Source organism: Hypomesus nipponensis, chromosome 21, assembly GCF_054491055.1.
Source record: "Hypomesus nipponensis isolate SF chromosome 21, ASM5449105v1, whole genome shotgun sequence".
NCBI lineage: Eukaryota > Metazoa > Chordata > Actinopteri > Osmeriformes > Osmeridae > Hypomesus > Hypomesus nipponensis.
This window is the reverse complement of record NC_140381.1, coordinates 7,718,741-7,745,308: the sequence shown is the minus strand read 5'-3', so window position 1 is coordinate 7,745,308 and position 26,568 is coordinate 7,718,741. Positions and strand designations below refer to the sequence as shown.

Genomic DNA, 26,568 nt, shown 5'->3' with positions numbered 1-26,568 from the left:
TACACTTATCTCTCTCTGCAATATCACTGCCCTCCCTATGCATTCCTAGGCCTTGTACTTGAGTCTGAAGGTGGCCATTAGAAACAATGAATCACGAAATGCATTCCACAGGGGCCACACTGTGAAATTGCATTCCTGCTCCAATGCTAGTAGGCATTATCAACGTACACATTTTCAATCGAGGTTGGATGCAAGAGTCTTATGTTGTGTGAAGCCTCAAGGTCCTACCAATAACCCGTAGAGGTGAGTGAGAGGGCGCAAGCTGTGATACCTGGGGCGAGCGGCGTGTCCCCTGATAGGTCATTACAGTTCCTGGAACACAGGCGAGTCGCAGGTAGGTACGGTCTGCTAGCATTAGCGTTAGCATCTCTCCCAGAGACAGGACATCCCCTATGAATAAACAGAGCCAGTCCGCAATATGATGGTTGTTTAAGGCACGTAAATGTATTTGATTAAGACGAATTGCTGCAGGGAGAGGTTGTACCAGTGGCTAACCTCACATCTCATTTCAGGCAGAGCTGTGACTAATGAAAAAAGTTCCACTTACTCACATGTTGATTGCGAAATGAAGCCCGTTTCCATGGAGATTTCTGATTTGGCAAAATCTAGACCAATCCTTGGGAGCTGATCATTACATTAGCATGTCTTTCATTTAATAGATGCTGGCGTTGATTGCTTTTATCTGTCCTACTTGTCTGTTGGAATGTGTAAATACTGTAGATAACAGACTAAAGTGGGAATCTGTTGTGGACAGCTGCACCAGTAGCTTGTTGTGTTTTCCTTCAGCCCTGGGCCAGATTGCAACAAAATGAGCTTGTGTTATCTTCCTAATGGCACAATTTCAGTGTCTTCATTCTGCACTGTGTTTGTGGGATTCTCAGTCTCAGATTTAATATCCTCTGGCGCTCACATGGCTAACACAGTCATCTCTCTCTCTCTCTCTCTCTCTCTCTCTCTCTCTCTCTCTCTCTCTCTCTCTCTCTCTCTCTCTCTCTCTCTCTCACACACACACACACACTTTTCTGTATCTCTCTCTCTCATTCACACACAATATTACTTCTCTTTCTTTTTGACACGCACGCACAGATACTGGATAAAAATAACATTTCCAAACTCATCCCCTTGCTAATAGCCATCATTCTCTAGCATGTATCAGATATACATGCCTGTAGTTAATCTTTAATTGTATTAGCAGCAGCAAAAATTACTTTGGGGACTCCAAGCTTTGAAAGAAACATCTTGTTCATTTGCTTCATCAGACTGAATAGCAGTCGTGACTTGGGGAATCATACAAAAGAAAATGGAGGACTGGGCCATCTGGTTGTTGGTATGTGGATCATAATGGGTCAGTTACTCACTGGAGCTAAAATGGTGTTGGTGACAAGCTATTCTTGAAGAGGAGACAGATTCGTTCTGGTTGTCACAACCATTTTCTAAAGGATGTTCCATGTCTTGCTTTTGACTGTGACAGTTTATATACAGGCATAGCACAATTTTTTGTCTGCCATCCTACTACTTACTGAACTCTGGTTTAATACTAGATTTACACTCAACAGGTAGAACCTTTGTTGAGGTAGATGACTCAAACCTTTGGAGACTACTTTATAGTTCCTTCCAAACACTTTCTAAATCCTTGGAGTGCTCTCCTGTCGTGTGTGACTGTGGAAAAAAATCCCACTCCTCTCACAGTAACAAGAATTGTAACACTTTACAGAGAGAGTAAGAATAACATTGGATATACAGGTCAGCCGCTGATTCTGAATTCCCTTTTGGAGTTGACTCAAATTTGCATGTTGATTGCTTTAAGGATTTTTATAAAACGTTTCCCCATTCCATTAGGTTTTTCTGACAACCCTTTGGTGTAATGAGTGATTTACATTTGATTCATTTAGCATATTATGTTATCCAAAGAATCTACAGTCAACAATATAATTTGAAGATGTTACTTTTAAAGTTTTTATCAGAGACAATGTGAGCTAGCACGCAATCTCAGCGTCAGCATACTGTAACAAATTCTTCTCCCTTAACCTGAAAGAAAAATAAAATACAAAAAGAAGGTATTTTGCCATATCTATTTGAACGTCGTCAAAGAGTATAGAAGTCAATATAAGTTATTTGACGTCGTCCCTCACAGCACCATCAGCTCCCCAAAATGAAACAGAAATGGAAGTCAGCTTCTGAAGAGCCCCTCGACTCTTGAGCTCTCGTTCCCCATGTGGCGACGAATACCTTTTTCAATCTCCGTCTCACACGCAGCCAGGGCCTCGGAACGATCCATTATGCTCCTCAGAGAGAACGAGGGAAGTGCAGCTCAGGGGTTTGAGCTCTTCCAATAGCTCCCTCATCCACCTTCCTCCAAGACTTCATCCTATTTACACACCCCCATTTGTTGTTGTTGAGTGAACTCGATTGTTTTTCTCGGAAAGCCCTTTTGCCTGGTCTGGTATAGTGCACATATCAAGGATTTATGTAAGGCTTCTGCCCCAGAACTCGACTCTGAAAATGGGTCTACTTTATGTTTGCGATTGAGTATGTATTATAGGTTGTGTATGTGTTCCATTTAACTTGAACGACCTTCAACTGTTTTACTTTTTAGATTCGCCTGGTCTTCCTTGTTCCACACTGAGTGCCGTTAACTCTCAATGGAGCCAGCAGACCATAGATTAGACCTGTCTGCCACCTGTCAGGAACACATTTCTATTGGTTGATTAGCAAGCAGAGCTAAGTGAGACTGTTGAAGAGCACAATAGCGCTCACTTAAATAACCGTGCAATCTGGCTTTTATGCAAAATACCTCATATTGTGCTGTTTGATTGCACAGAGCTGGTATTGTGACTAATTAATGATTTTTAACTGTAATTCCCAATGTGCAGCAATTCCGAGTGCTTTCTTTTGACTGGATGTGATGCTATGGAGAAGAGAACTGAAACAAGGTTCGGAACAGCTCCAAGTTTAAGATTACACTTTTCCATTTAATAAAAAGCATCCTATTCAAGGCATGAAAAGTTAATAGTTAGTACATTTAATTATGACCAAAGACACAGACTCCACACACACACACCCACACATATACAAAAACTATTTCTCTCTCTCTTTCACACAAATGCACACATACAAGCAGTCTAGCACCCAACATATTCCTATCTAACTCTTCGTATATATATTTCACAGCTAAATAGTGTGTTATTAGCACGGCTGGTAAATGAAAAGAGGCCATGCATCACGGCCACTCGTCTCCGCTATCGATCTCACAGCGGCGGGCGTGAAACTGCGAGGCGTTGAGTTTTCCACGCGTGTTGCATTTGTATGTGCGATTTGAACAGCTCAGCCTTGGAATCAATAGTGAAATCAGTCACTACCGTCAGCATGAATTGATGGCTTTCATGGAAGGGAGAAAAGAAAGAACGTGTCAGTATCAGGCTCCTGGAGGGGGTCGCGTTTCCTCACGAGAGCGTCATTCCAACACATCATGAGATGGATTGATTTCGCTAGCAGAGACTAAGGTCTTTGAAGCAATTTTCGACGTGGTTTGCGACAGAAACGCCACAGGGGACGGATTAGTAGTATAAACACAGACGTACTTTGTTTGTACTGCAGACACGGCGGCATTGCCGGAGATGACAAGGCAGCTTGTGTCTTTCAGGGATTTGATAATCAAACCATTTTGGGGCCACCGTGAAGTTGAATGCATCTTGGAATAAGCAACTTTGTTAGGCGACAGACTGTACATGCTGATGCATGGCGTTATTCCACATCTGAAAATCCAAATACTGTCTCCATGAGAGCCTTCTGTTGGTGTACAGCAGAGATAACTTCACAGGAATTCTTATGGATCCTTTCCATTGGTTTGATGGTGGGGGAAAGAAAAAGAAAGTCTGTTGGATCCTGAACGCTGGTGTAATCACTCAGCTCTGTGGTTACGAAGTCCCTCAGATGGGTTTGTACAGGTGTTCTGTTTCATTTTTATCTGCTCGTGGTTCATCCCACTTCCACCAACCACCAAGGTCAAAGACACAGAGAGGTAGTGGATTAGAAAGAAACCAGGAGTAGAAGCAGACACTCAACGATTATAACGAAGTGAGATCTGAGCGTTTTCTCTCTGTGTGTCTCTCTTTCTCTCTCTTTCCCTGTCTTACTCTCTTACTCTCACTCTCAGAGGATTCCTTTGATCATCGGCGAGTCTATAAAAAGTACGGGGGAGTGTGTTGGCAAACTTGTGCACCTGTCCCGCAGTAAATAGTTGTCTTCTGTTGTAAATCCCTTCTGATGTCTCTTTCTCTCTCCCCCCCCCCCCCACCCCCCCCCCCCGCCCCCCCACTCCTTCTCTCTCTCCATCCCAGGGCCCAGTTGGAGAAGACGCTTCTGTTTCCGGCCCAGCCAGCACATACCAGCCTGGGACACGGCACAGCTTTGTCCAGGAACACTTCCAGGCACAGTACAGGTGAGACTCCCCCACCCCCCCCAGCCAACCACACACCAAAGGTTTTGGGCACTTTTACCCATATATTGATTTGCTATATTAATGTACATTTGACAGATCTCAACATGTTTCCAGAGCTGTAATATCAACACAATGGCCGTGTCCAGAAGGCTGACATTTTGTCCAGATACAGTCAGAGGCGCAGATGGAATTTTTGAACTGGGGGGGACCAATTAGCTGTCAGCAAATGATTCCAACTCCATTTGTTATTTTGTGTAATATATATGTACATATATGCAATGTTTATTGCAGCTTCAGTATATATATAGGCCTACTGAAGTGCAATACTGAGGTAGCAAAAGGGAGAACGATTTTAAGCAGCCAAAAGAACGGGCCTACTAACGTCATCTCCATGACAACCAGGAAGACGCCAAGCCTAAAAGCACAAACGCCGGCTCCAAAAATACTTTAAAATAAGCATAATACACTTTTTATTTTCAAGTGTTACAGTACTGTTGTGTGGCCAACGTTACACACGCTAACATTGTCTAATCAGCTGTGCAGTTATAACTGATGCTTGTCGCCTTACGTAGGGAGAGTGGTGGGGACGGATCGGGGTCGCTAGGAATCTGGGGGGGACATGTCCCCAGTGCCATCTGCGCGCATGGATACAGTGTGCCTTATTGTGCCCAGGTCCAGCTGTTAACCAGATGGGTTATCCATAGCATTACGGGACAATGTTACGTAACATTGGCTTTTGGTTATCCATAGCATTACGTGACAATACGTGTCACACATTTTCTCGACATTTCCCAACAAATTATTACACACGGTACGTTTTGACGTTTTGAAGCAAAAAATCATTTTGGGATCAACCTGCACTTTAAATACCTGACAGTGAGGTCTTGTACTTTCAAATGCATATAATCCTGCATACTTAAGATAGCTGTCACTTCAAATCAATGACACTCTCATAGCTTCTGTCGTGACTCAGCCCAGTATGGCCTGGCACCACTTTAAATCTGTCCTGAGGTCAACCACAATCTATGACATGCCATTAGATAGAAGAGTTGGTTATTCAACACAGGTGAGAGTGCACTTTCTCCCTCGTGGGTAAGTGTTGGTAGTTCACAGAAGTAGGTCACTGAGATCCAGTGGAGGAGGATAAATCTTATTTTCTTCTTCTGGCTTTAGTTGTTTTCCCCTACACATCCCCCCCCAAAAAGCACAGTGGCTTTACATCAAATAGTAGGATATCACAAAATGCACACTCTGACCTTCAGCCAAGCCAATACAAGTTTGTCACGTACGGTCGCTAGCCCGAGGAAATTTCAGGACGTGAGGAACAGAAGTTTCGGACTTTTCCTCGTCTTCATTTGGTCATTTCCATTTCATTTGTTTGTCCAATTAAAACTAAGCACTTGTGTGCTATTAGCCCTTCTCAATTAGTGCAATGCGACAAAGAGCTCATGTCCAATTAGCAAACTAGACCCGTCACAGCGGGAAGACGACTTCCCATCACGTTTGGCTGAACCCCACCATCGTTCTGGTGGATTACTCTCAGCCGGTCAATAGAGAGAGACACTCAGACAGTCTTTCTATATTGACGAGGGTGCAAGGTTAACCACGCGTTCAATCATAGGATAATCCCACTCCCCTCATCACAGGATTATGGATTATGTACTAATGTCCCCCCCGCCCCCACTGGACAAGAATCTCCCTCGCATCCCTCAGGCTGGCTAATTGGTAATCATTCTTCTAAATCCATTCAGACTTTGTCTATGGAAGGAAAGAACAATTTTTCCAAGAGGTGGAACCTCGGGAGCTGTGGGTGTTCCATAGACTTTGTTCCACCACCGCTGGAATTCCAGTCATAAAGTGTGCGTGTGTGTTCCCCTCTCGTCCAACTTTTCTTGGCTCGTGGTTTGGCTGACTTCGAAACCACACCTGGGCTCATTTACGGGATCAGATTATCAGATTAGCCTTCGATTCATTAGCAGATTAGCATAGCGCCACTGGGGGAAATCCTCCTCCAATACATGTGCGCCAAGACACCGACCGCATCTTAAACAGCTAAACACCACTATGCCAATAACAGCTTTGTAAAAAAAAAACATGCTAATTATAGCTAACCTGCCGTCGTTGTCAACTTTTGGAGCTGGTTGCATTCCTTGTGCTCCTTCAACCCACACACACACACAGCTCCAATCTCTCCGTGCTTTGGACCATTCTATTATTAGAAGCACCTTTCTCTACTTTCTCTTTCTGCCGCAAACCATTGTTTCTTTCTGCATGGCACCTAATGCTTTCCTTCTCCTATCAGAGGTCCATTGAGCTAGGGTAATTAGGGCTATACAGGCCTCGCTGCTAACATGCTGTTTCCTGTGGGAAAGCGCTATCTAGTTTTTAGCGCCCATCGCTCACCTGATTACAGTTCTTCTCAGGGCAGTAATTACAAACCAGGAACATCAATCATGGACCATGGGCCAACAATCGACAGAGGACGTTTGCACGCTGCCACGTAGTATAACACACTCGCTTACCCTTCAGATGAGTATCGTGGAGAAGTGTGTGTGTGTGTGTGTGTGTGTGTGTGTGTTTGTAACCCCCCCCAAAACCCCTCCATGGACCCACCAAAGAGACCCACCGCCCAGAACCAACGCACACATACCACTTCAACTGGTTCCTCAGCATGCACGCATTCTCCTACAGCCAAAGCGTGTGTGTGTGTGTGTGTGTACTCACCTGTGTGTGTGTGTGTGTGTGTGTGTGCCTGCCTGCTGACCTATGGCGAACGGGCCTACCAGGTGTAGCGGTGTGTTGAGTCACTCCTACAGCACGCCTAATCACCAGCTAGCACACAGCACTGTGCCTTCATTCATAAGTATACGTCTCGGTCGCGAGTCCACAATGTCTACTAGAGGAACTAGGCAGTCTGCTGTAAGGCGATTTACAGTGGCTCGTATTGTGCTTGTTTCTCTCTATAAAATCGCCTTGTAATTTTCCGCCCGAGTCCTCCCCCTCGGTGTCTGAAGTGACGTAACAAGCAGGAGTTCTCCTGTAATTGCAACCCAGACAATTTGCCTAAAAAAAAATGCTGTTAGGCTAGACTATGGAGACGAGTAGTGGGGCAGATGTGTGTGTGTGTGTGTGTGTGGACGTGTGTTGTGGGTGGGTAGGGGAAGGGATGGTTTGGTGGTTTTGTGACGGTTTTGCCGACCTTGCAAAGTGAGACTGCACCTTGCCTCAAACACTTCCACACACGCACGCACACACTACCACTTCCACTTCCCTATATCCCCTTTTTAGCTTTTAACCACAAGGGACCTTGTCAGTCATTGACTATTGGCTAGAAACCTTGACAGGAGACATTTTAGACAGGGGGGGGGGCATTACAGTTTGCTTGACACTCTTTTCTCATCAATGACCCTTGTTAACATGACCCTACCATGCGTGCAGGAATCCTGCTCTAAAAGCAGACATATAAGTGTCCGACAGTTAGAAGGGCATCTTACGTGTACTTTGATTTCAGGCCCTGACTTTACATCTCCCTTTTTGGCTCTCATCTACGTGGGAATTTTTAGAGAACAGGTAGCAAGACTTCTGACTCAACCCCTATCTGCTGTGACTAGTCAGACGACTTCTCCCCTCCCCTGTTCTTTATATAATCACTCTGTAATTGCCGTTGCCATGGCGCCCACTTCTAATTGCGCCGAACCCCCCCCCCCAAAAAACAAAATCCCTCTCGGTATCTCTCTCTCTCAGTCCCGCTTGTCTCTTCTGTCTCTCTTTGCTCTCGGCCTCCCCCTCTCCACCGCTTTCTGTCTCAATTTCTCTTTTTCTCTTCCACTCTCCTCTCCTGTCTTTCCATCCCTATCTCGCTCTCGTTTACGCCCTCTCTCTCTCTCCGCCCCGATCTTTTTATAACTCGGCGAGACTCCTCACGGGCATTCTGTGGAGTTGTCTGATCCGAATAAATGTTTGCGATTAACGCTAAAGCCGTCTGGCACCCCGGGCCGCTGAACGAGGGGAGGGAGAGAGAGAGAGAGAGAGAGAGAGAGAGAGAGAGGGAGAGGGAGAGGGAGAGGGAAAGGGAAAGGGAAAGGGAGAGGGAGAGGGAGAGGGAGAGGGAGAGAGATGAGTGGCTGTCACTCTATTGGACAAATCGAGTCTCTGTCAAGCCTCCTCATTCAGCTTTTTTGCAGCTTCTACATTTACCATCAACGGATGGGAGGTGGGAGAAAGCCTAAAGAGAGCGTTTCCTCCAGTCCCCTGGGCACCCGGTTCATTATGCTCTGTGATCGGCTATCCTGCCTGTTGTCCCAGTTGTCCCAGTTCAGATCTTTGGGGAGATCAAAAGAAAACCTCCTTAGTTTGAACGGTGCCACGGGGGTTCTTTTTCCAATAGACCACCTGTATCTTCAAGACGATTGCTAGGGCCAGTTCCCAGAGTTCATACACGGGACAGGACCCGCAGGCGAACGTTGACGGTCACACTGTTACACAAACTCTGATACGCTTCCTTCCACTTCCTTTGATTGTGAGGGAGAGTCGACCTCCGCTCCACCCCCTCTGCCGGGGTGTTCCGTCGGCCCCCGCGCTGGCTGACCTCACCTGGGTCGTGTCTCAGCGGCTCCCCCGGCCCTGCTTTGAAGTTTGCGTCACGACCGCACCGTCGATTGTTACGACGCACGGAGCTTCTTTGATCCTCCTGCCATCTCTCTGCTCTCAGGAGGCGCGCACACACACTTGCCAGACACTACTCACTCATATATGCGCACACGCATGCTGGAAGACACACGCGACGTGCTGGCCAATTACCCCCCACTTAGGCCTGTGTTTACTTAACCTTGAGTGCCCCCCCCCCCCCCCCCTCACTGCCAAATAAACACAATTATATCGACCCCGGCCCAGTTGGCGCCCGGCCTGTTATTAGAGCCCTCTGAGGCTGTAGAGACCGTGCAGTCTCATGGTGGGATGGTGGGATGTGGTAGGGGAGTAATTCTCAAAATTGCCGACAGTTTTAAGATTGCTTTTGGCAGTGAGAGAATCCTCTTTGGGATTCTGGAGGGGGGGGGGGGGGGGGGCAGGGAGAAAGAGATGAGAGTGTACGTGTCACACCAGCGGTGTTCAGAGAGTGTGTGAGAGAGTGTGACCGTGCGCACGCCATTCGCTGTACCGTAGAATTCTTCCCATCTTTGAGGTGAAAGAAGCAACAGGATGAACTAGATTAGCCTGTCGCGCTAGCTGCTAGCTTTGAAGGAGGCTGGCCAGAGACGATAGCCCGGAGCTGGTGCCTCTTGTTGAGGGAGTCTGTTCCCCCACTGGGATGTGTGCTGTGTTCTGTAAGCGGGGCTGGTGCCGCGAAAGAAACATTGAGGGTAAGAGGAGAGGAAGGAGGTCGACGTGAGGCCGACGCGGTAGGAGAGCTCAGCAGGAGGGAGGGATGAGAGGAAGGGAGGTTGAAGATTGGGGATGGGGAGGGAGAGGAGGAGGCGGGAGGCCTGGGGGGGACGCCAAGGGAGAGAGAGGGGCGATGAGGGAACCGCGCGACCAAGCGGGGCCCTCCTATCTCCACGCTGCAGATGGAGCTGAGCGCACACGGGAGCAGGGATGCGTACCCAAACGTGTGGATGTGTTTACCGTACACGCCTATTTGCGGTCACGCACACACGTGTGAATACGAAACGGTCATAGACACGCGCTCGCGTGTGCCTGCACACCCCAACACACCCCAACACAAACCAAAAAAACATGTAAATGTACACTATATGTGCTCACATCCTGCAAATACATGAATATGTATATGAGCTTGTGGAAAAAGTTTGCGATTGTGCATGAAACAAGTTTGTAGTATCTGTAGACATAATCGTGTGTGGCTCCAAAGCATTTGTATGCGTGCTCCAAAACAATTGTACATCTGCAAAACGTCGTTTCACATTCGCAAACTGTTTTTCCCCAACCTCAAAATATCAATGACCCTTATTTGATCCCATACACAAGGGGACTTCTCAAGCCCCAGACTGTGCTCGTCAACAACACAGGAAGGTCCAAGGCTCGTCAACAACACAGGAAGGTCCAAGGATCCAGGATCCGATCAAAGCCGGTAGTTTTTTTTGATAGATGTTGGTTTTCTCCTGTCCTCCGATGCTGTGTGTTTGGGTTCACACCTCCGCTGGCAGGGACTGAAGCTGTTCAGGTCGAATTCCCCCCCGAGGTGCCACAGGGAGGGGCGCCACAAGCACCTGCACCCCATCCATCATCGCTATGGATACAGACGCCCCGCGCCGCATGTCACAGTGCCGTCTGCACAGGGTCACCAGGGGTCCTTCAGATGGTGCATGGTGGGGGGGGGGGGGTCAGTCAGACAGCACATGGACGGCCTCTTCCTCATGTACCACCCCCCTTACCCACCCACCCCTACCCACCCTCCCCTTCTTGTTTCTCCATGCACACTCATGCACCTTTTAGCCATGAATTTATGGAAATTGGCGACGGGATTGAATCACAAATGGGCTTTTCACATGCACTGAGTGGTCACCGGACCAGCTGTAACCCTGTGAAAGTTATCAGCCATTTTTCTCAACTCCCCCCCCCCCCAACTCTTTCTTTTTTTGTGTGTGTGATTGGATGGACTGTAAATGGGGGAATACATTAGTCTGACTCAGAGCTGTGGTATCGTCGCTGGATAGTGAAAGGAATTGATACACGACCTAGCATAGACCTACAACATGTCTTAGGTACGTACATTTTACATTTAGTCATTTAGCAGACGTTCTTATCCAGAGTGACTTACAGTAAGTACAGGGACATTCCCCCGAGGCAAGTAGGGTGAAGTGCCTTGCCCAAGGACACAACGTCATTTGGCACGGCCGGGAACCAAACTGGTAGCCTTCAGATTACTAGACCGATTCCATAACATACATAACACTGAGCATTTAGCGGTTATCAACGTTTAACAGTACATACTGCACGTCTTGCACGTCACATAATGCTTAACGATGCATGCAGTGCTTCAAACACCGTGCGCAAGGTAGTATACCGTGTCCTACACCTCTTTATCTTATGAGGGGAGGTGGAGAACACGAGCGTAGCGTGTTTAGCTGCATTGAGGTGGACAACACGAGGGTAGCCGTAGCGCGTTTAGCTATGCGGGCGGTGTCCCGTGTTCATGTCAGTCGTTTTGGGGGAGGAAGGCGAGGGTGGCACCGTGTCTCCATAAATGATGACTAATGGGGCCGCGCGTGGCGCCGGGCGCCTGGCTGACTGCTAACGCCCTGCAAGCTGGGCCCTGCGCTGCCGAGCAGCGAGGACACGGCCCGAGTCACTGGGGAGGACAGGAAGCGGAGGACAGGAAGCGGAGGGCAGGAAGCGGAGGACAGGAAGCGGAGGACAGGAAGCGGAGGACAGGAAGCGGGGGACAGGAAGCGGAGGACAGACGCACGCTCGCTCATACAGAACAGAATCTGAATCGGCATCGGGTTTAATCCCAAGGAGGTTTTTCCCACAAACGGAGTGAAACGAAGTGCCATGACGCTCACGTTAAGCCGGTGGTGTTTGCGGTTCTGTAAGAGCGGAACTCCAAACTACGAAATGGACAAGCTGCATTCGGATGTAACTGCTCTCAAAGGACTCTTATACTGTACCCACTAAGTAAACACTTTCAGCTGATAACTGCTGTGTTGAGATGGCATGAAAGGCATCTCTCTCCTGCTTACTGACAAGCTAACTCTGGTATCTGTCCCCCGTCCCCCCGTCCCCCCCCCTTATCTCTGATTTTCAGTTTTTTTTCTTCCAGCCCACTTTCAATTTCTGTTTCTGGCGCACCCTTTCCCCCAGTCTTACACCCTCTCAGTTCCTCTCTCTCATTTCTTCTACCTGTATTGCTTCTATTCCTTTTCCTCACCCTTCCATTTCTTTTTATCATGACCTCTTTTGGCACTAAACACACACATCCACATACAAACACACACTCACTCTTCTTCCTTTTCTCTTTCTCTCTCCCTCCCTCCCTCTCTCTCTCTTTCTCTGTTTCTCTCTCTCTGTCCGTCCCTCTCACTTTCTCTCTTTCTCTTTCTCTCTGTCTCTCTCCCTCCCTCTTTCTCTCTTGGTCTGTCTCTCTCTGTCTCTCTCCCTCCCTCTCTCTCTGTCTCTGTCTCTCTCTCTCTCTCTCTCTCTCTCTCTGTCTCTCTCTCTGTCTCTCTCTCTCTCTCTCTGTCTGTCTGTCTCTCTGTCTCTGTCTCTCTCTGTCTCTCTGTCTGTCTCTCTCTCTCTCTGTCCCCAGACCGTGCTGACAGGGCTGTCCTGCCCCAGCCCTAGCCAGTGTAAATCCTCCATGTTCAGTGCTTAAACCCTCCGTGATCATCTCTAGCCTTATCCCCCTTCTCTATGCACTGCTACAGCTGATAGCCTCTCCAGGGTCGGCCTGCACCCCCCCCCCCCCCCACTCACACACACTCTCACACACACGCAACTTGACAACTCAATCCCTCTCACTTTTGCACACACAGATACACACACACCATCCCCTCCAGGCTAATATCCAAGTCACTATCCCCTCCAGGCTAATGCCAGGACTAGCTTTGGCGAGCGACCAGGGACTTCTTAGTGCATAGTGGTGTTTAAGCTGGGTCAGTGACACCGCTCGGGGTTGCGTGACATGAGATGGGGTATAGGGAATCTATGCCGCAGAGTGATGATGTCATAGGTTGGGGTAGTGTGAATGTATTGTTGACCTATCCCTCTGTGGCATAATTCTCTCTCTGTCTTTGCGTGTTCCTCTCTCTTACACTCTCTCTCTTCGTCTCTCTTTTATCCTGTTCTTCCACAGTAATAATCTGTCTCTTTCGTTCAACCTCCCGCCGGTTCTACTTCTGCGTTTTTAACGCTGTGCTGAAATATTGAGATTCCTGTGGCTTTCTGTCGCTCTCTATTTCTGGTCCTGTCTCTCTCTCTCTCTCTCTCTCTCTCTCTCTCTCTCTGTCTCTCTCTCTCTCTCTCTGTTCTCTCTCTCTGTTTCTCTCTCTCTCTCTGTTCTCTCTCTCTGTTTCTCTCTCTGGGTGTGCTAGGAGGTGTCATGCTGCAGGTATGGGAGGGGAGGAGGGGAGGGTGGCCTCTCTCAGTGACACCCCCCCCCCAAATGCACTTTCTGTGTCCGGCACCTACTTAATAATGAACCACAAACTCTCTATACCAGACCTAGCAAGAGAGTATTGTGAGCCGCCTCCCTCCTCACCCCTTCCTCCCTCACCCCCTATACTTCCTCCCTCCTCACCCCCTCCTCCATCACCCCCTATACTTCCTCCCTCCTCACCCCTTCCTCTGTCACCCCCTATACTTCCTCCCTCCTCACCCCCACCTCCATCACCCCCTATACTTCCTCCCTCCTCACCCCTTCCTCCCTCACCCCCTATACTTCCTCCCTCCTCACTCCTTCCTCTGTCACCCCCTATGTTTCCTCCTTCCTCACCCCTTCCTCCCTCATCCCCCATAATCTCCTCCCCCCTCACCCCATACTCAGTGTTGGTGGTGGAGTGTGGGTGACTGAGCCCACGTCCGTAAACACACTCCTGTGCTATGACATAAGGGTAGCTGACACACTCTGCAGCCACGGTATAGTAGGATGGAGAGCAACAGGAGAGGGAGTGTGGGGCTGGATTGTGTTGGGTGCGTTGACGTATGAGTGTCCGTGAGTGTGACTAGCTGGTCATAACAAACCTGTGTCTTTCTCTTTCCCTCTCTCTCTCTCTTTCTCTTTCCCTCTCTCTGTCTCTCTCTTCATCTCTCTCTCTCTGTCTTTCTCGTTATCTCTCTCTGTCATCAGGTCATGCCTGACGTGTCCCCATTGCCTTAAACAGAGCAACACCTTCGACCCCTTCTTGTGCATCTCCTTGCCCATCCCCCTACGGCAGACACGGTAAGACCATGCACGCACACACACACACACACACACACACACACACTGTAGGACATATCCCCTGTGTCCTTCACAAAGCCCTTTGACGCCATTTACCCTGATTGACGTCAGAGGCTCGGCCACATCTTATGTCGCGGTAGGAAACGACACGTTGGGATAGAATGATGAACAGCTTGCGAAAGGAGAGAAAGAGCCGGAGACATGGAGGAGGTGAGGGTTACCTGATGGAGACAGGAGAGACACTGTGGTGGGGATGCTGATGGAGACAGGAGAGACACTGTGGTGGGGATGCTGATGGAGACAGCAGAGACACTGTGGAGATGTGAGCTGTCCCTGGAGGGGAAGAGCAGATGGATCCTCTGCAGCACACAGTCACACACACACACACAGTCACACACACACAGTCACACACATACACAGTCACACACACACAGTTACACACACACACACACAGTCACACACACACACACAGTTACACACACACACACAGTCATACACACACACACATAGTCACACACACACAGTCACACACACAAACACGCACACCCATCGGCGCGCCGGCTGTGGACGCCCCCCCCCCGCTGTGAGAAATCTCGCACATCAAAAGTCCCTGACCAAACATTTTCGATCCAATTTTCCCAAACACAACAAACGCTGTAAGTCAGCAAAGTGTTCCTCTGTGAGGCAATACAGCCCTGTCCACTTTGACATGCCAACGAAAAATAGGGTGTCAGAATAGAATGAGAAAGCATAGAATGAGGGGGAGGGGGGGGGAGGGGGAGGGGGAGGGGGAGGGGGAGGGGGAGGGGGAGGGGGGGGGAGGGGGAGGGGGAGGGGGGGGGGAGGGGGGGGGGGGGGGGGGGGAGGGGGGAGGGGGAGGGGGAGGGGGAGGGAGAGATCGCATTCCAGAGACCAAAAAAGGCCGATGTCCACAGCTGACTGTGAGGACCTAATGGGATGCCTACATCCAAATCAATTCACCTGTGTGTCCTGTGTTGTTTATTGAAGACCTTAACTGGACCACTGAACTGCCCAGTCATGTCGATTCGCCATACATTCACTTCCTCACAAACACGATTCCCTTTTACAGAGAACATCCATTCTCAAAACTCAATTTCATGTGGAATTCGGGCCGTACACACACACACACACAGTCACAGAGCCACACTGACATCTAAAGCTCGATTAGCTACTTTGAAGAGTGTCTGGCTGTGTGTTTGTGGCCTGGGGTGCCCCTGGAGTCAAACTCCTGTGTGGTGGTAAATATGAATCAGGCCCCCATTCTGGACACTTCTCTGGCCGTAGGAGGGCTGACTGCCCCCCCCCCCCCCACCTCCCCCGCTGGCCTCCAGCCTCAGAGGCGTCCGTCCAGCATGCCTGATGAGGCTGCAGGAGGCCGCAGACCCTGTCGGCGTCTCCTCACGCAGCGTCGTTTCGCGGGTTCCGATGCTGAGAGTGGCGGGGTTCACAAACGAGTCTGTCCTTCCCCCCCCCCCCCCCTCCGAGTTGCACTTTCACTTTTTTGGGGCGCGCGCCGTCCCTCTCGTCCCTCTCGTTCGCCCCGCCCCCCCTCGGTTTCGGCGCGGCGTTCCATGGGCCATTTCTCGGTCGGGCCGTTTTCGCGAGACGCCGCCGCAAACCCCCGGGAGCTTTCGCGGGCACAGCTTGGCCCGGGAGGACAAGGGGACGTGACAGTTCCAAAGTTCACTCTCCATCCCTACCTTCCCCCCCTCCCCTCCCCTTCCCCTCCCTCAGGTCCATGTGCGTGACCCTGGTGTTCAGTACGAAGGGCCAGAGGTACCTGCGCGTGGGTCTGGCCGTGCCTCTGTTCGGCTCCGTCTCCCGCCTGAGAGCCATGGTGGCGGAGGAGGGCAAGATCTCCCCAGACCAGGTACGGGGATGCACACACACGCACACACATACAGTCCTGGTGAATGCCAGTCGCCCAGCGAACTGGAGGGGGACCGGGGGCCCATGACATGTGGCTCTCTCCTCAGTTCATCCTGTGGCGGGGCGTGGAAGTCCTCACTGTGATGCCAGAGCAAGGACGGAGGGAGAGAGGAGGGGAGGAGGGAGGGAGGGAGGGAGGGAAGGAAGGAAGGAAGGAGGGAAGGAAGGAAGGAAGGAAGGAAGGAAGGAAGGAAGGAAGGAGGGAGGGAGGGAGGGAGGGAGGGAGGGAGGGAGGGAGGGAGGGAGGGAGGGAGGGAGGGAGGGAGGGAGGGAGGGAGGGAGGGAGGGAGGGAGGGAGGGAGGGAGGGGAAGCTGAAGAAGACGGGAGGAGAGGAGACCCGAAAGGCGGAGGAGGAGGAAAAGGGGAGGGGATGAGCGGGCCCTGGAGTTCACCTCAGGGTGAGAAAGGGATGACGGAGGGGAAGCGTGGGGGTGGTGGTGGGGGGGGGCGAGAAGAAGAGGTGAAGGGGAGGGGCTCCGCGGATGCCTTTCAGTTCAGTCTCCCGAAGACAGGAGGAAGGAAGACGATGGATGGAGGCAACGAGTGGGCGGAGACGAGAGGGAGGCGGGGGGGCGGGGGGAGGGGGAGGGAGGGAGGCCGTAGCCGAGAGGAGGAGGAGTGGAAGGTGGGGGGTCTCTGAGTTGATCCCCCCCACGGAGAACAGCGGTTCTTTCTTGTCTGTTAGGAACCGGGTGAAAATTGAGAAAATCTAAAGGGGGGGGGGGGGGGGGGGCGGGGGGCAGGGGGGTGCCAAGAGAGGAACGGAGAAGCAGGCAGAAATAGAGAACAGGTGATAGACGGAGATGAGTGTATTGACGGAGACGGAGGAGGAAGAGGGTGCGAGGAGGTGATTGAAGACTATAGAAAGACGCCCTGGGAAACCGCCACAGACTTCAGTGAGAGGCGACGGGGCAATAAGGGGAGAGGAACAGAGAAAGAGATAGAGGAGGATGATGCAAAAGGGGAGAGATGTTCTTGAGAGAGGGAGAGGGAGAGGGAGAGAGAGAGAGAGAGAGAGAGAGAGAGAGAGAGAGAGAGAGAGAGAGAGAGAGATAAGATCCCAGAGAAAGGAAATAATTGACTGACAGAGAGGGAAGAGAGGTGGTTAAAAAAATAAAGCAGACAGAATTGGACAGATGAAATAATGACAGTGAGAGAACAGGCAGAAGAAGAGGGATGCAAGTAAGTTGGTGAGGAGGACACGTAAAAAAGAGAGTTTTTACGAGAGGGATAAGACTGCTAGCAGGAGGGAAGGAGAGAGAGAGGGGGGGGGGGGGCGGAGAGATTTTCCTTTCTGCCCCACTGCTGGGCCTTATTACAGATCCCACTGTGCAAGGTGCGGTTTAGAATAGACCTGGTCTACCTTGTTTGTCTGTCCTTCTGCCTTCCCATTTGCTTGTCGGAACGACTGCTGTCCTGCTTGTCTGCCTGCCTGCCTGCCTGCCTGCCTGCCTGCCTGCCTGCCTGCCTGCCTGCCTGCCTGCCTGCCTGCCTGCCTGCCTGCCTGCCTGCCTGCCTGCCTGCCTGCCTGCCTGCCTGTCTGTCTGTCTTTCTGTCTGTCTGTCTGTCTGTCTGTCTGTCTGTCTGCCTGTCCGCCATATTTGTTTGTCTGTTTGCCTTCCTATCTTCCCCACGGTTTTCCCTGACTGTTTGACTGTCTGTCATCCTGTGCCTGTCTGCATGCCTGACTGTTTGTCTGTATCTCTGTTTTTCAGTCAGGCAGACATTTTTCTGTCTGTCCATCCGTGTGCCTGGCTGTTTGTCTGTCTTCCTGTCTGTGTCTTTTTGTTTGTGGTGTCTTAAAGCCTTCTCACTAAACACAGGGAGGAATCACTAAACAATGTTTACACACCACCCTCATCTCCCTCTGATATCCCTCCCTCCCTCTCTCTCTCTCTCTCTCTCTCTCTGTCCCTGTCTCTCTCTTTCTCTCTCCCTCTCTCTTTCTCTCTCTCGCTCCCTCTCTCCAGGTGATCCTGGCCGAGCTCTACCCCACAGGCTTCCAGCGCTCCTTCTCCGACGAGGACGACCTGACGAGCATCGCCGAGAGCGACGTTGTCTACGCCTTCCAGGCCCCGCCCCTCCACAGCCGGGGAGGCTCTGCGCGAATCTCAGGTAACCATGGCAACAGTCCTAACCCTGGCGCAGTCAGCTCGGACACATCTCTCCATCTCCCTCTGTCTCTCCCCATCTCTCCATCTCCCTCTCTCTCTCCCTCTCTCTATCCCCATCTCCCTATCTCTCTCTCTCTCTCTCTCTTTTAGTGTAGCCCACAGCCACAGTACTTCGGAACGGTGCTCATCGAAACAAACGGCACACTGCGAGCCCCTCGTTCACGGTCCCCCGAAGAGCCGCACGACCTTGGGTGGTCCAACGCGCCCACGCTCTAACTCAGCGCGCAACTGCTCCCGTTAGTGGGGCCGCACTCTTCGGGAAAACCAGAGCAGCCGTACATCTCGTTGGTCTCCCGTGACTCTGTCTAGGTTTTCAGAGAGAGGGCGAGAGTTTGAAAGAGAGAGAGAGAGAGAGAGAGAGAGAGAGAGAGAGAGAGAGAGAGAGAGAGAGAGGGAAGAAAAGATATTAGGTAGGTAGGTAGGTAGGTAGGTAGGTAGGTAGGTAGGTAGGTAGAGAGGGAGGGAGGGAGGGAGGGAGGGAGGGAGGGAGGGAGGGAGGGAGGGAGGGAGGGAGGGAGGGAGGGAGGGAGGGAGGGAGGGAGGGAGGGAGGGAGGGAGGGAAGAAAAGATATTAGGTAGAGAAAGAAAGAGAGAGAGAGGGGAAGAGAGAGAGAGAGGGGAAGAGAGAGAGAGAGGGGAAGAGAGAGATGCTATGTTATCTCTTCACGCTCCCAGAGAAAAAATAAGTTGACGAGAGAGAGAGACAGAGAGAGAGAGACAGAGAGAGAGAGAGAGAGACAGAGAGAGAGAGAGAGACAGAGAGAGAGAGACAGAGAGAGAGAGAGAGACAGAGAGAGACAGAGAGAGAGAGATTATCTCTTCACAGAGAGAGTGTGGATGATATGGAGTCAGTCTTGCATCATCGCGCCTTTGAATTCGTCCCGGGTTTAGTGAGGCGGCTCCAAATGAAGCACAGATATGGAGGGAGAGGGCTCACTGGAGCTCTAACCTTCATGTTCACCTTTAGGGCTGGCTGGCTGGGTGACTGACTGGCTGGCAGGCTGTTTGTCTTCCTGTGTGGACGGATGGATGACTCATTTCTGGGTCATTTTGCTGCCTGTTGGTCGGTGAGATGGCTGGCTGGATGGTCATACAGTATATTAGCGTGAACCGGCTGGCCACACGGCTTGCTCTAGCCCACCTCTTCAGAGAACAACGGTGTCGTTAGCAGCCCCACACACACACACACACTCACACCAACCCCCCCCCCCCCCGCGGGCTGCGTTCGCTAAACGAGACCCTTACGATGTTCCTCAACGCTGCTTCACCCCTGAGAAGGAGGACATCAATAATTCAAGGATGTGCTCAAAGGGGTCATGAAAAATTAAGGCCCCTCGATTTCCCTCCCCTCCAAGCGATCTCTTTATCACTTAGAGTCGGAGAGTGTCACAGCGCTAACACTGGGTGATCAGACGACGACGGGCCGAGAGGAACCGATCCTTCGACGTACACACACGTTACACACACACGCACGCAGAGTGTATGCAGGCACACACGAGTAGTTATAGATAATAGCGGGGGGGGGGGCTGGTGACAGAGCACACACACACATTCCGACACACTCTTTACGAATCCCCCTCGAGTTCTTCCATCCAAATTGGCACCCTGTCTCCTTTCTGCTCGAAAGATCTGGTGAGGATGATGAATCGAGCCTCGCTCCAATCGCAGCAGATCCCAGCTGAAGATTCCGGATTCGGCGATGGCATGGCTCGCTTTCAATTAGAGGCGAGGGGTGTCGTTGAGCGTGAACACACACACACACCACTCAGTAAGCCACTCACCACGCCCAGCCTTTCTCTTCTATCGGTGGATGGTAGACGTGAGAACAGGCACACTCACAGGACTGCTTCCTCACTGGTCTCCCTCTTTGTGGAAGAGCAGAGTATCCTGTGTCTCTAGATGGGAGTCAAATGGCTGAGTGGTGAGGGGTCGGTCTAGTAATCAGAAGGTTCCCAGATCGATTCCCCGCCGTGCCAATGATGTTGTGTCCTTGGGCAAGGCACTTCACCCTACTTGCCTCGGGGGGAATGTCCCTGTACTTATTGTAAGTCGCTCTGGATAAGAGCGTCTGCTAAATGACTAAATGTAAATTGTAAATGTCTCCCACTCCGACGCTCCGATAGGTCCCATTGGGTGGTGTCTCTGTGTGTGTGCGTGCGTTTGCGTGTTGAATCAAGTTGATTATTGAGATACGCAGTGCTGTGCTGTGTTCTGCGGAAGGCCCCTCGCTCATGGAAGTGTTGTCAGGAGGAATGTGACACGCGTTTGGGGATTTGGATTATTAAAGGGCGTGTCATGTTTTTTTCATTAGAAACAACAGCGTTGACGATGTCGTTGTGCAAATTGCGCCGTTGGATTTCAGCGAGTGTGTTTAATTTGATTTCGCATTTGACTTGACGTTTGTAAAAATCCCTATGTAAGAAAGTGAACCATATGCAGAAATATTCAGTGGATTTCACTTTCCCTCACCAACACACTCACTCCTTCGAGTTAGATGTCATTAAACATGAATAACCACATACGTCTATAGCATCACAATACAATGACCCGGCCCTTGTTTGCCAGTACAAATCTTCAATGTATTCATCCACTGTGTGACACACCAGACAGTCACACACATGCACACACACTCTCTCACACCTGCTGAGTAGCAGACAGACAGTTACACAGTTGACCCCCTGGCAGGGACCAGACTCATAACCATGAGTAATGTCCTGCCGTGGATAATCTTATCTCTCTCACAGTGCCTGTGTTCCTACACACACACACACACACACACTGACAGACACACACAGCAGACACACACACGTATGCTCGTACACAGAGCCATAACACAGACACACACGGACACGCCACACGCACTCACAAACACACACACGCATGTCCATACACTCACAAACACACACACACACACACAAACAAACGGCGGAAGCGCGGCGGGGGCAAAGAGGCTATCTGGTCACCAGCTCATAAAAGCAAAAATTGAAATGCGGGATTCAGTTAGCAAGGGAAAGGTTGCAATTTCTCATGTCGACCGTGAGAGGGGTTGAGTCAGCGGGTGTCCAGGCATTACACAGGTCCACCTTCGTGGGTAGTACCTTCCAGAAAGGCCCAGAACGTGTTCTACACAGTGGAAAAGAAGAAAGAGAACACACACACAACGGCCAGAGGACAAACTGGTCACGTATGACCATCTTATTGTCTTCTAGCCTCTTTGTCGTTGACCGCTGTGGTCGACCAGACTGCATGATGTTTGGAGCTGTTGTCCTTAAAGGTGGCAACGCCATCCTTTTGCAGTGATGAGTCACTCTTGGTCTTGGATAGCACTGTTCCACAATAATGGAGACAAACAATATATTCTGGAGGATATTGAATCTACCACTGTCCCATCTGTTAATAAAAATCTGTTGTTTCAAAGGAAATGTAGTACATTGCTGCTCCATAAATCTTTTTTTTCACATTTAGAACGGATAGAAAGGACGACAGACACATGTCACTCTGTGACATGTTTGTTCAAGTGGACCTGCTTTGGCATTTGTACTTGAATGGAAAGATAAACTTCACCGTCCGTAAAGGGCTGCCAGTCATCTTCTTTGATTGAATGTGGGAGACAAACTCGGAAGCGACTTTCGGAAGCGCTTGCAGTGGCATCTCTGGCACTGAACAAAAGGCCAGGATCCTCCTGCTTTCTCTCTCTCTCGCCCTATCTCTCCCTCTCTCTCTCTCTCTCTCTCTCTCTCTCTCTCTCTCTCTCTCTCTCTCTCTCTCTCTCTCTCTCTCTCTCTCTCTCTCTCTCTCTCTCTCTCTCTCTCTCTCTCTCTCTCTCTCTCTCTCTCTCTCTCTCTCTCTCTCTCTCTCTCTCTCTCTCTCTCTCTCTCTCTCTCTCTCTCTCTCGGGTAAACCAGGGGTCTATCAAGACACAAGGGATTGTTGGCGTTGTCCACCTCCCAGGCCCCGGTTCAGTCTGAGAGAGAAAGAGAGTGTGTGTGTGTGTGTGTCAGCCCCCCTGGGAGAGGTGTGAAAGGGTGACATCTCGATGGAGATAAAGGCATCCGTCTGTACCCTGGACCCTGTCTACACACACACACACACAGAGACCCCCACATTTTTTCTTTCTGTATCTTTATCTCTATATCTGTCTCTCCCTTACACACACACACACACACACAAACACACACACCAGACTGATGAGAGTATAAAGAGCTCAGTTCTGCGGGGTGTTCAGTATTCAGCAGCGTCTCACTGAACAGAGAGGTTCAAGGAGAGACCGCAGGTGGAACGGCAGAGAGAGTTTCCCATCAAAATGCTAAACGCTGCCGGCCGGAGGATTTGACTGTGGGTGGCGGGCGGCTCGCTCGCCCGGGAGGGCGTGGAGCTGTGGCGCCGGCCGTTCACACTCTCCTGCTGACCCGTCGGCGGAGTTGCCGCAGAGACACACCACCTGCAGATGAGCATTCTCATTTGCCAGTGAGAGCTCGCTCTCTCTCTATATCTCTCTTCCTCTCTCTATATGTTTACATTTAGCAGACGCTCTTATCCAGAGCGACTTACAGTAAGTACAGGGACATTCCCCCCCGAGGCAAGTAGGGTGAAGTGCCTCGCCCAAGGACACAATGTCATTATGCACAACCGGGAATCGATCTGGCAACCTTTAGATTACTAGTCCAATTCCCTAACCGCTCAGCAATCTCACTTTCTATCTCTCTCTCTCTCTCTCTCTCTCTTTTCTCTCTCTCTCTCTCTCTCTCTCTTCTCTCTCTCTCTCTCTCTCTCTCTCTCTCTCTCTCTCTCTCTCTTTCTCTCTTTATAACTCTCTATCTATCTGTATCTCTCTCTAACTCTTTCTCTATTTCTCTCTCTGTTTCTCTGTTTCTTCAGCCTGTTTCCCCGTCCTTATCTCACTCTCTCTCACAGTGATAACAGATAAGGTAAACAGCTCATTCCCGCGTTTTAGCACAGAGGGCTTTGTTCCTCGGGCACATTGCAGCCTTCTGAGTCATGACCACATGTCGGCGAGAGTTGAAACTCCACCCGTGTGGGCCGACCGGTTCCACGGTGGGAAACACAGCGACGGCCCCGGTCACTAACCAAGAACAAACCCACTCCTGTGTTGGGAACAAGCTCTTCCTCCAAACACAGGCCTGGGATCTGCCGAACCGGGTTATCTGTTGGTGGTTTACGGTTAGTTACCACGACCAGGGCTGGAGTTCAGTGTGGCGGTGAGGGAGGTGCATGCTGGGAGTTGAGTTTGGCGGAGGCGGGAGGGGACGAGGGAGCAGATGTGTCTCATCCTGCCAATTGACCTCATCTGTCGCTCGCCGTTGAAACCTCAGGTGTCCCTCGTCGCCAGGGACGACTCTCACCTCAGAACCAGGAAGTGCTGCGACCTCTGTCGAGCCCGCTACGCGTCTGCTCGCTGCCCCCACCCCACGGCCCCCTGGGTATTTTTAGTGCCCGCGTGGGGGTTGATTTGACAGGGGGTCACATGACAAACCCACCAGACATTTCTCCATTCAAGTCCAACAGACGACTGAGTACCTTGATAACACAAACAGGAATAGATGAATGAAAAGATGAATAGTGCTCTTTGTCAAATGTTCACGGCCCGAGGTGATTTCTTATTTGAGACGGGTGCATAAAGCAGTCACATGTGGCCTTGTTAAATATGTGGAGGCAGTGGGGGAGAGGCAGTGTGTGGAGGCAGTGGGAGAGAGGCAGTGTGTGGAGGCAGTGGGAGAGAGGCAGTGTGGGGAGGCAGTGGGAGAGAGGCAGTGTGTGGAGGCAGTGGGAGAGAGGCATGCGTGTGGAGGCAGTGGGGGGGAGGCCTCGTCAGACAGCACCCAGAAGAGCCTCAGTGTGCGTCTGTGCCTGGAGGCTGGTGGGCCATGCGCCATCACAGGCCTGTGATCCGCTATACTTAGCTCACCTCCTCAGCCTCGAACCATTTGGAACGAGATGGCAGAAGCGTAAACGGCGTGATCTCTGGAACGTCCTGGAAGGAAAAGAAACGTTTTGCGGTTACGGCGGGGGAAGGCTCTTCTCGATCCCTAGTCAGACAAATAGTCCTTATCTGACATGGAGTCAATGTGTCCACCCCCCCCAATCCCCCCCAATCCCCCCCCCCGGTATAAAAAAGAAAAGAAGGTCTATGAATGTAGTCCCCCACGGACCACAGGAAAGTAACTTGTAGTTATTTTGGTATTTATGAATGTAAGATTTTTTTGTGAAATGTTAAGACAGGTGTACTATAGCTTTCTCTTCTGAAATGTTTGCCGTCTAGGACCGTCCAACAACGTTGTCTTTTATGCCCTTCTGTTGTGGCGTTTATGTTAAATTGTCGTAGTTTGGTTTCGTTCGTTTCTTGACTTCTTTGGTCTCGTGACAGAGTTGGCCCACAGCCCCGCCTCACAGCCTCAAGTGACAAGGAAGTGAAGGAGAAAGAGAGAGAGGAGGAGAGGCAAGGGGTAAAATAGAAACACAAGGGGCATGGAGAAAGGAGGAAAGAGACAAACATGACAGTGCAATAATTGACACAACACAAAGACAGAAAAATATGTAAGAGGAAGAGAGAAAGGTGGAGAGAGAGAGAGAGAGAGAGAGAGAGCGAGAGGAAGACCAGTGCAGAAGGAGCGTTTCTAAAGGGGCTGAGCTGTTTAATTAAAGCTGTCATACTCACTGCCAGGCTCCTGAGAACAATCTCTCTGCCCCTTACTCTCTGTACCCTCTCTCTCTCTGTCTGCCCTCTGTATCTCTTTATCTACATGCTCTCTTTCTCTGCCTTTCTCTGTCTCTGCCTTTCTCTCTCTCTCTCTCTCTCTCTCCCTCCCTCTCTCTCTCTCTCCCCCCATTTCTCCTTCCCTGTCTCCCTCACTCCTTTTCTTCTCCTCTGTCTCTGAGTGAACAGGAGAGCGGTGGTGAGAATGAGAGTCTGGCAGAGGGTACTCCCCTCAGACCTTGTCTGGAGCAGACAACACACACACACACACACACTGCACACCCACACACACACTGCAAACACACACACTGCAAACACACACACTGCATACACACACACTGCACACACACACACACACTGCACACACACACTGCACACACACACACACACACTGCAAACACACACACTGCATACACACACTGCAAACACACACACTGCATACACACACACTGCACACACACACACTGCACACACACACTGCACACACACACACACACACTGCAAACACACACACTGCACACACACACTGCACACACACACACACTGCACACACACACACACACACACACACACACACACACACATAAACACACACATAAACACACACACAAGATTCACAGACACACACTGCACACACACTGCACACAGAGCATGACGCACGTAGCCAGACACATTCGCACACATACATTCAGCTAAAAACCAGACCTACTGTCCAAGACATGCCACATACACGTAAACAAGCAGGCACTCATAGGATGGAACCAACTAGCACAACTAGCACAACTAGCACCTCCCATTAGCTTCACACCCTGAGCCCAGACGAGGGACTGCTATGGAAAACATCACTGTGATGTTAGAATGTGATGGCATTTAGATGAATGCCGTCTCCTGGTAGGAGACTCTGGCTAAAGGACAAACTGAAGAGCGTGGATGACGTTTCCAACGACACCATGGAAGAAGTCAAAGAACAAAAAGGAAGGTTTTGTGCGTGAGGTAGGGCGGAGAATGTGGCGTCTGGGACCAAATACAAAAGGTTGTGTGAGGGGAGGGAAGGGGGGACAAAGGTGAAAGATTGGCAGGCCATCAGAAGGCCCACCACGTGACACTTGTCGGATGCTACGCTACGCCGTAGCCAAGAGCAGCCCGTCACCCTCCGCTCTATTAAGCCCCCCGGTTTTGCAATTTGACGTCAACAGCAAGTCTGAAAGCTATTACCCCTTTTCTTGCACTGTGACAGTAAATAATTCTTCTTCACTTCAGTGTGCTTACTGAAGGCCACGGGCCGCTGAACATATTAGCGTCTCCGAACGTGGCCTGTTCTCTCAAGCGGTTCTGTCTTCGTGGGGAGCGTAGGGGCGACATGATACCAAGTCTACTTCCTGTTTCCGTGGA

At 50.6% G+C, this 26,568-nt stretch overlaps 1 protein-coding gene across 1 annotated transcript in view; it reads left to right on the top strand.

The window, feature by feature from the left end:
* usp43a (ubiquitin specific peptidase 43a) overlaps nucleotides 1–26,568 on the top strand; it is a 64,836-nt gene that overhangs the window by 19,484 nt on the left and 18,784 nt on the right. Inside the window, exons 3-6 of the mRNA XM_084685734.1 lie at nucleotides 4,341–4,441; nucleotides 14,244–14,336; nucleotides 16,092–16,227; nucleotides 18,258–18,402. Of these exons, the coding sequence (XP_084541860.1) occupies nucleotides 4,341–4,441; nucleotides 14,244–14,336; nucleotides 16,092–16,227; nucleotides 18,258–18,402 (475 nt within the window). The remainder of the gene's footprint in view (nucleotides 1–4,340; nucleotides 4,442–14,243; nucleotides 14,337–16,091; nucleotides 16,228–18,257; nucleotides 18,403–26,568) is intronic.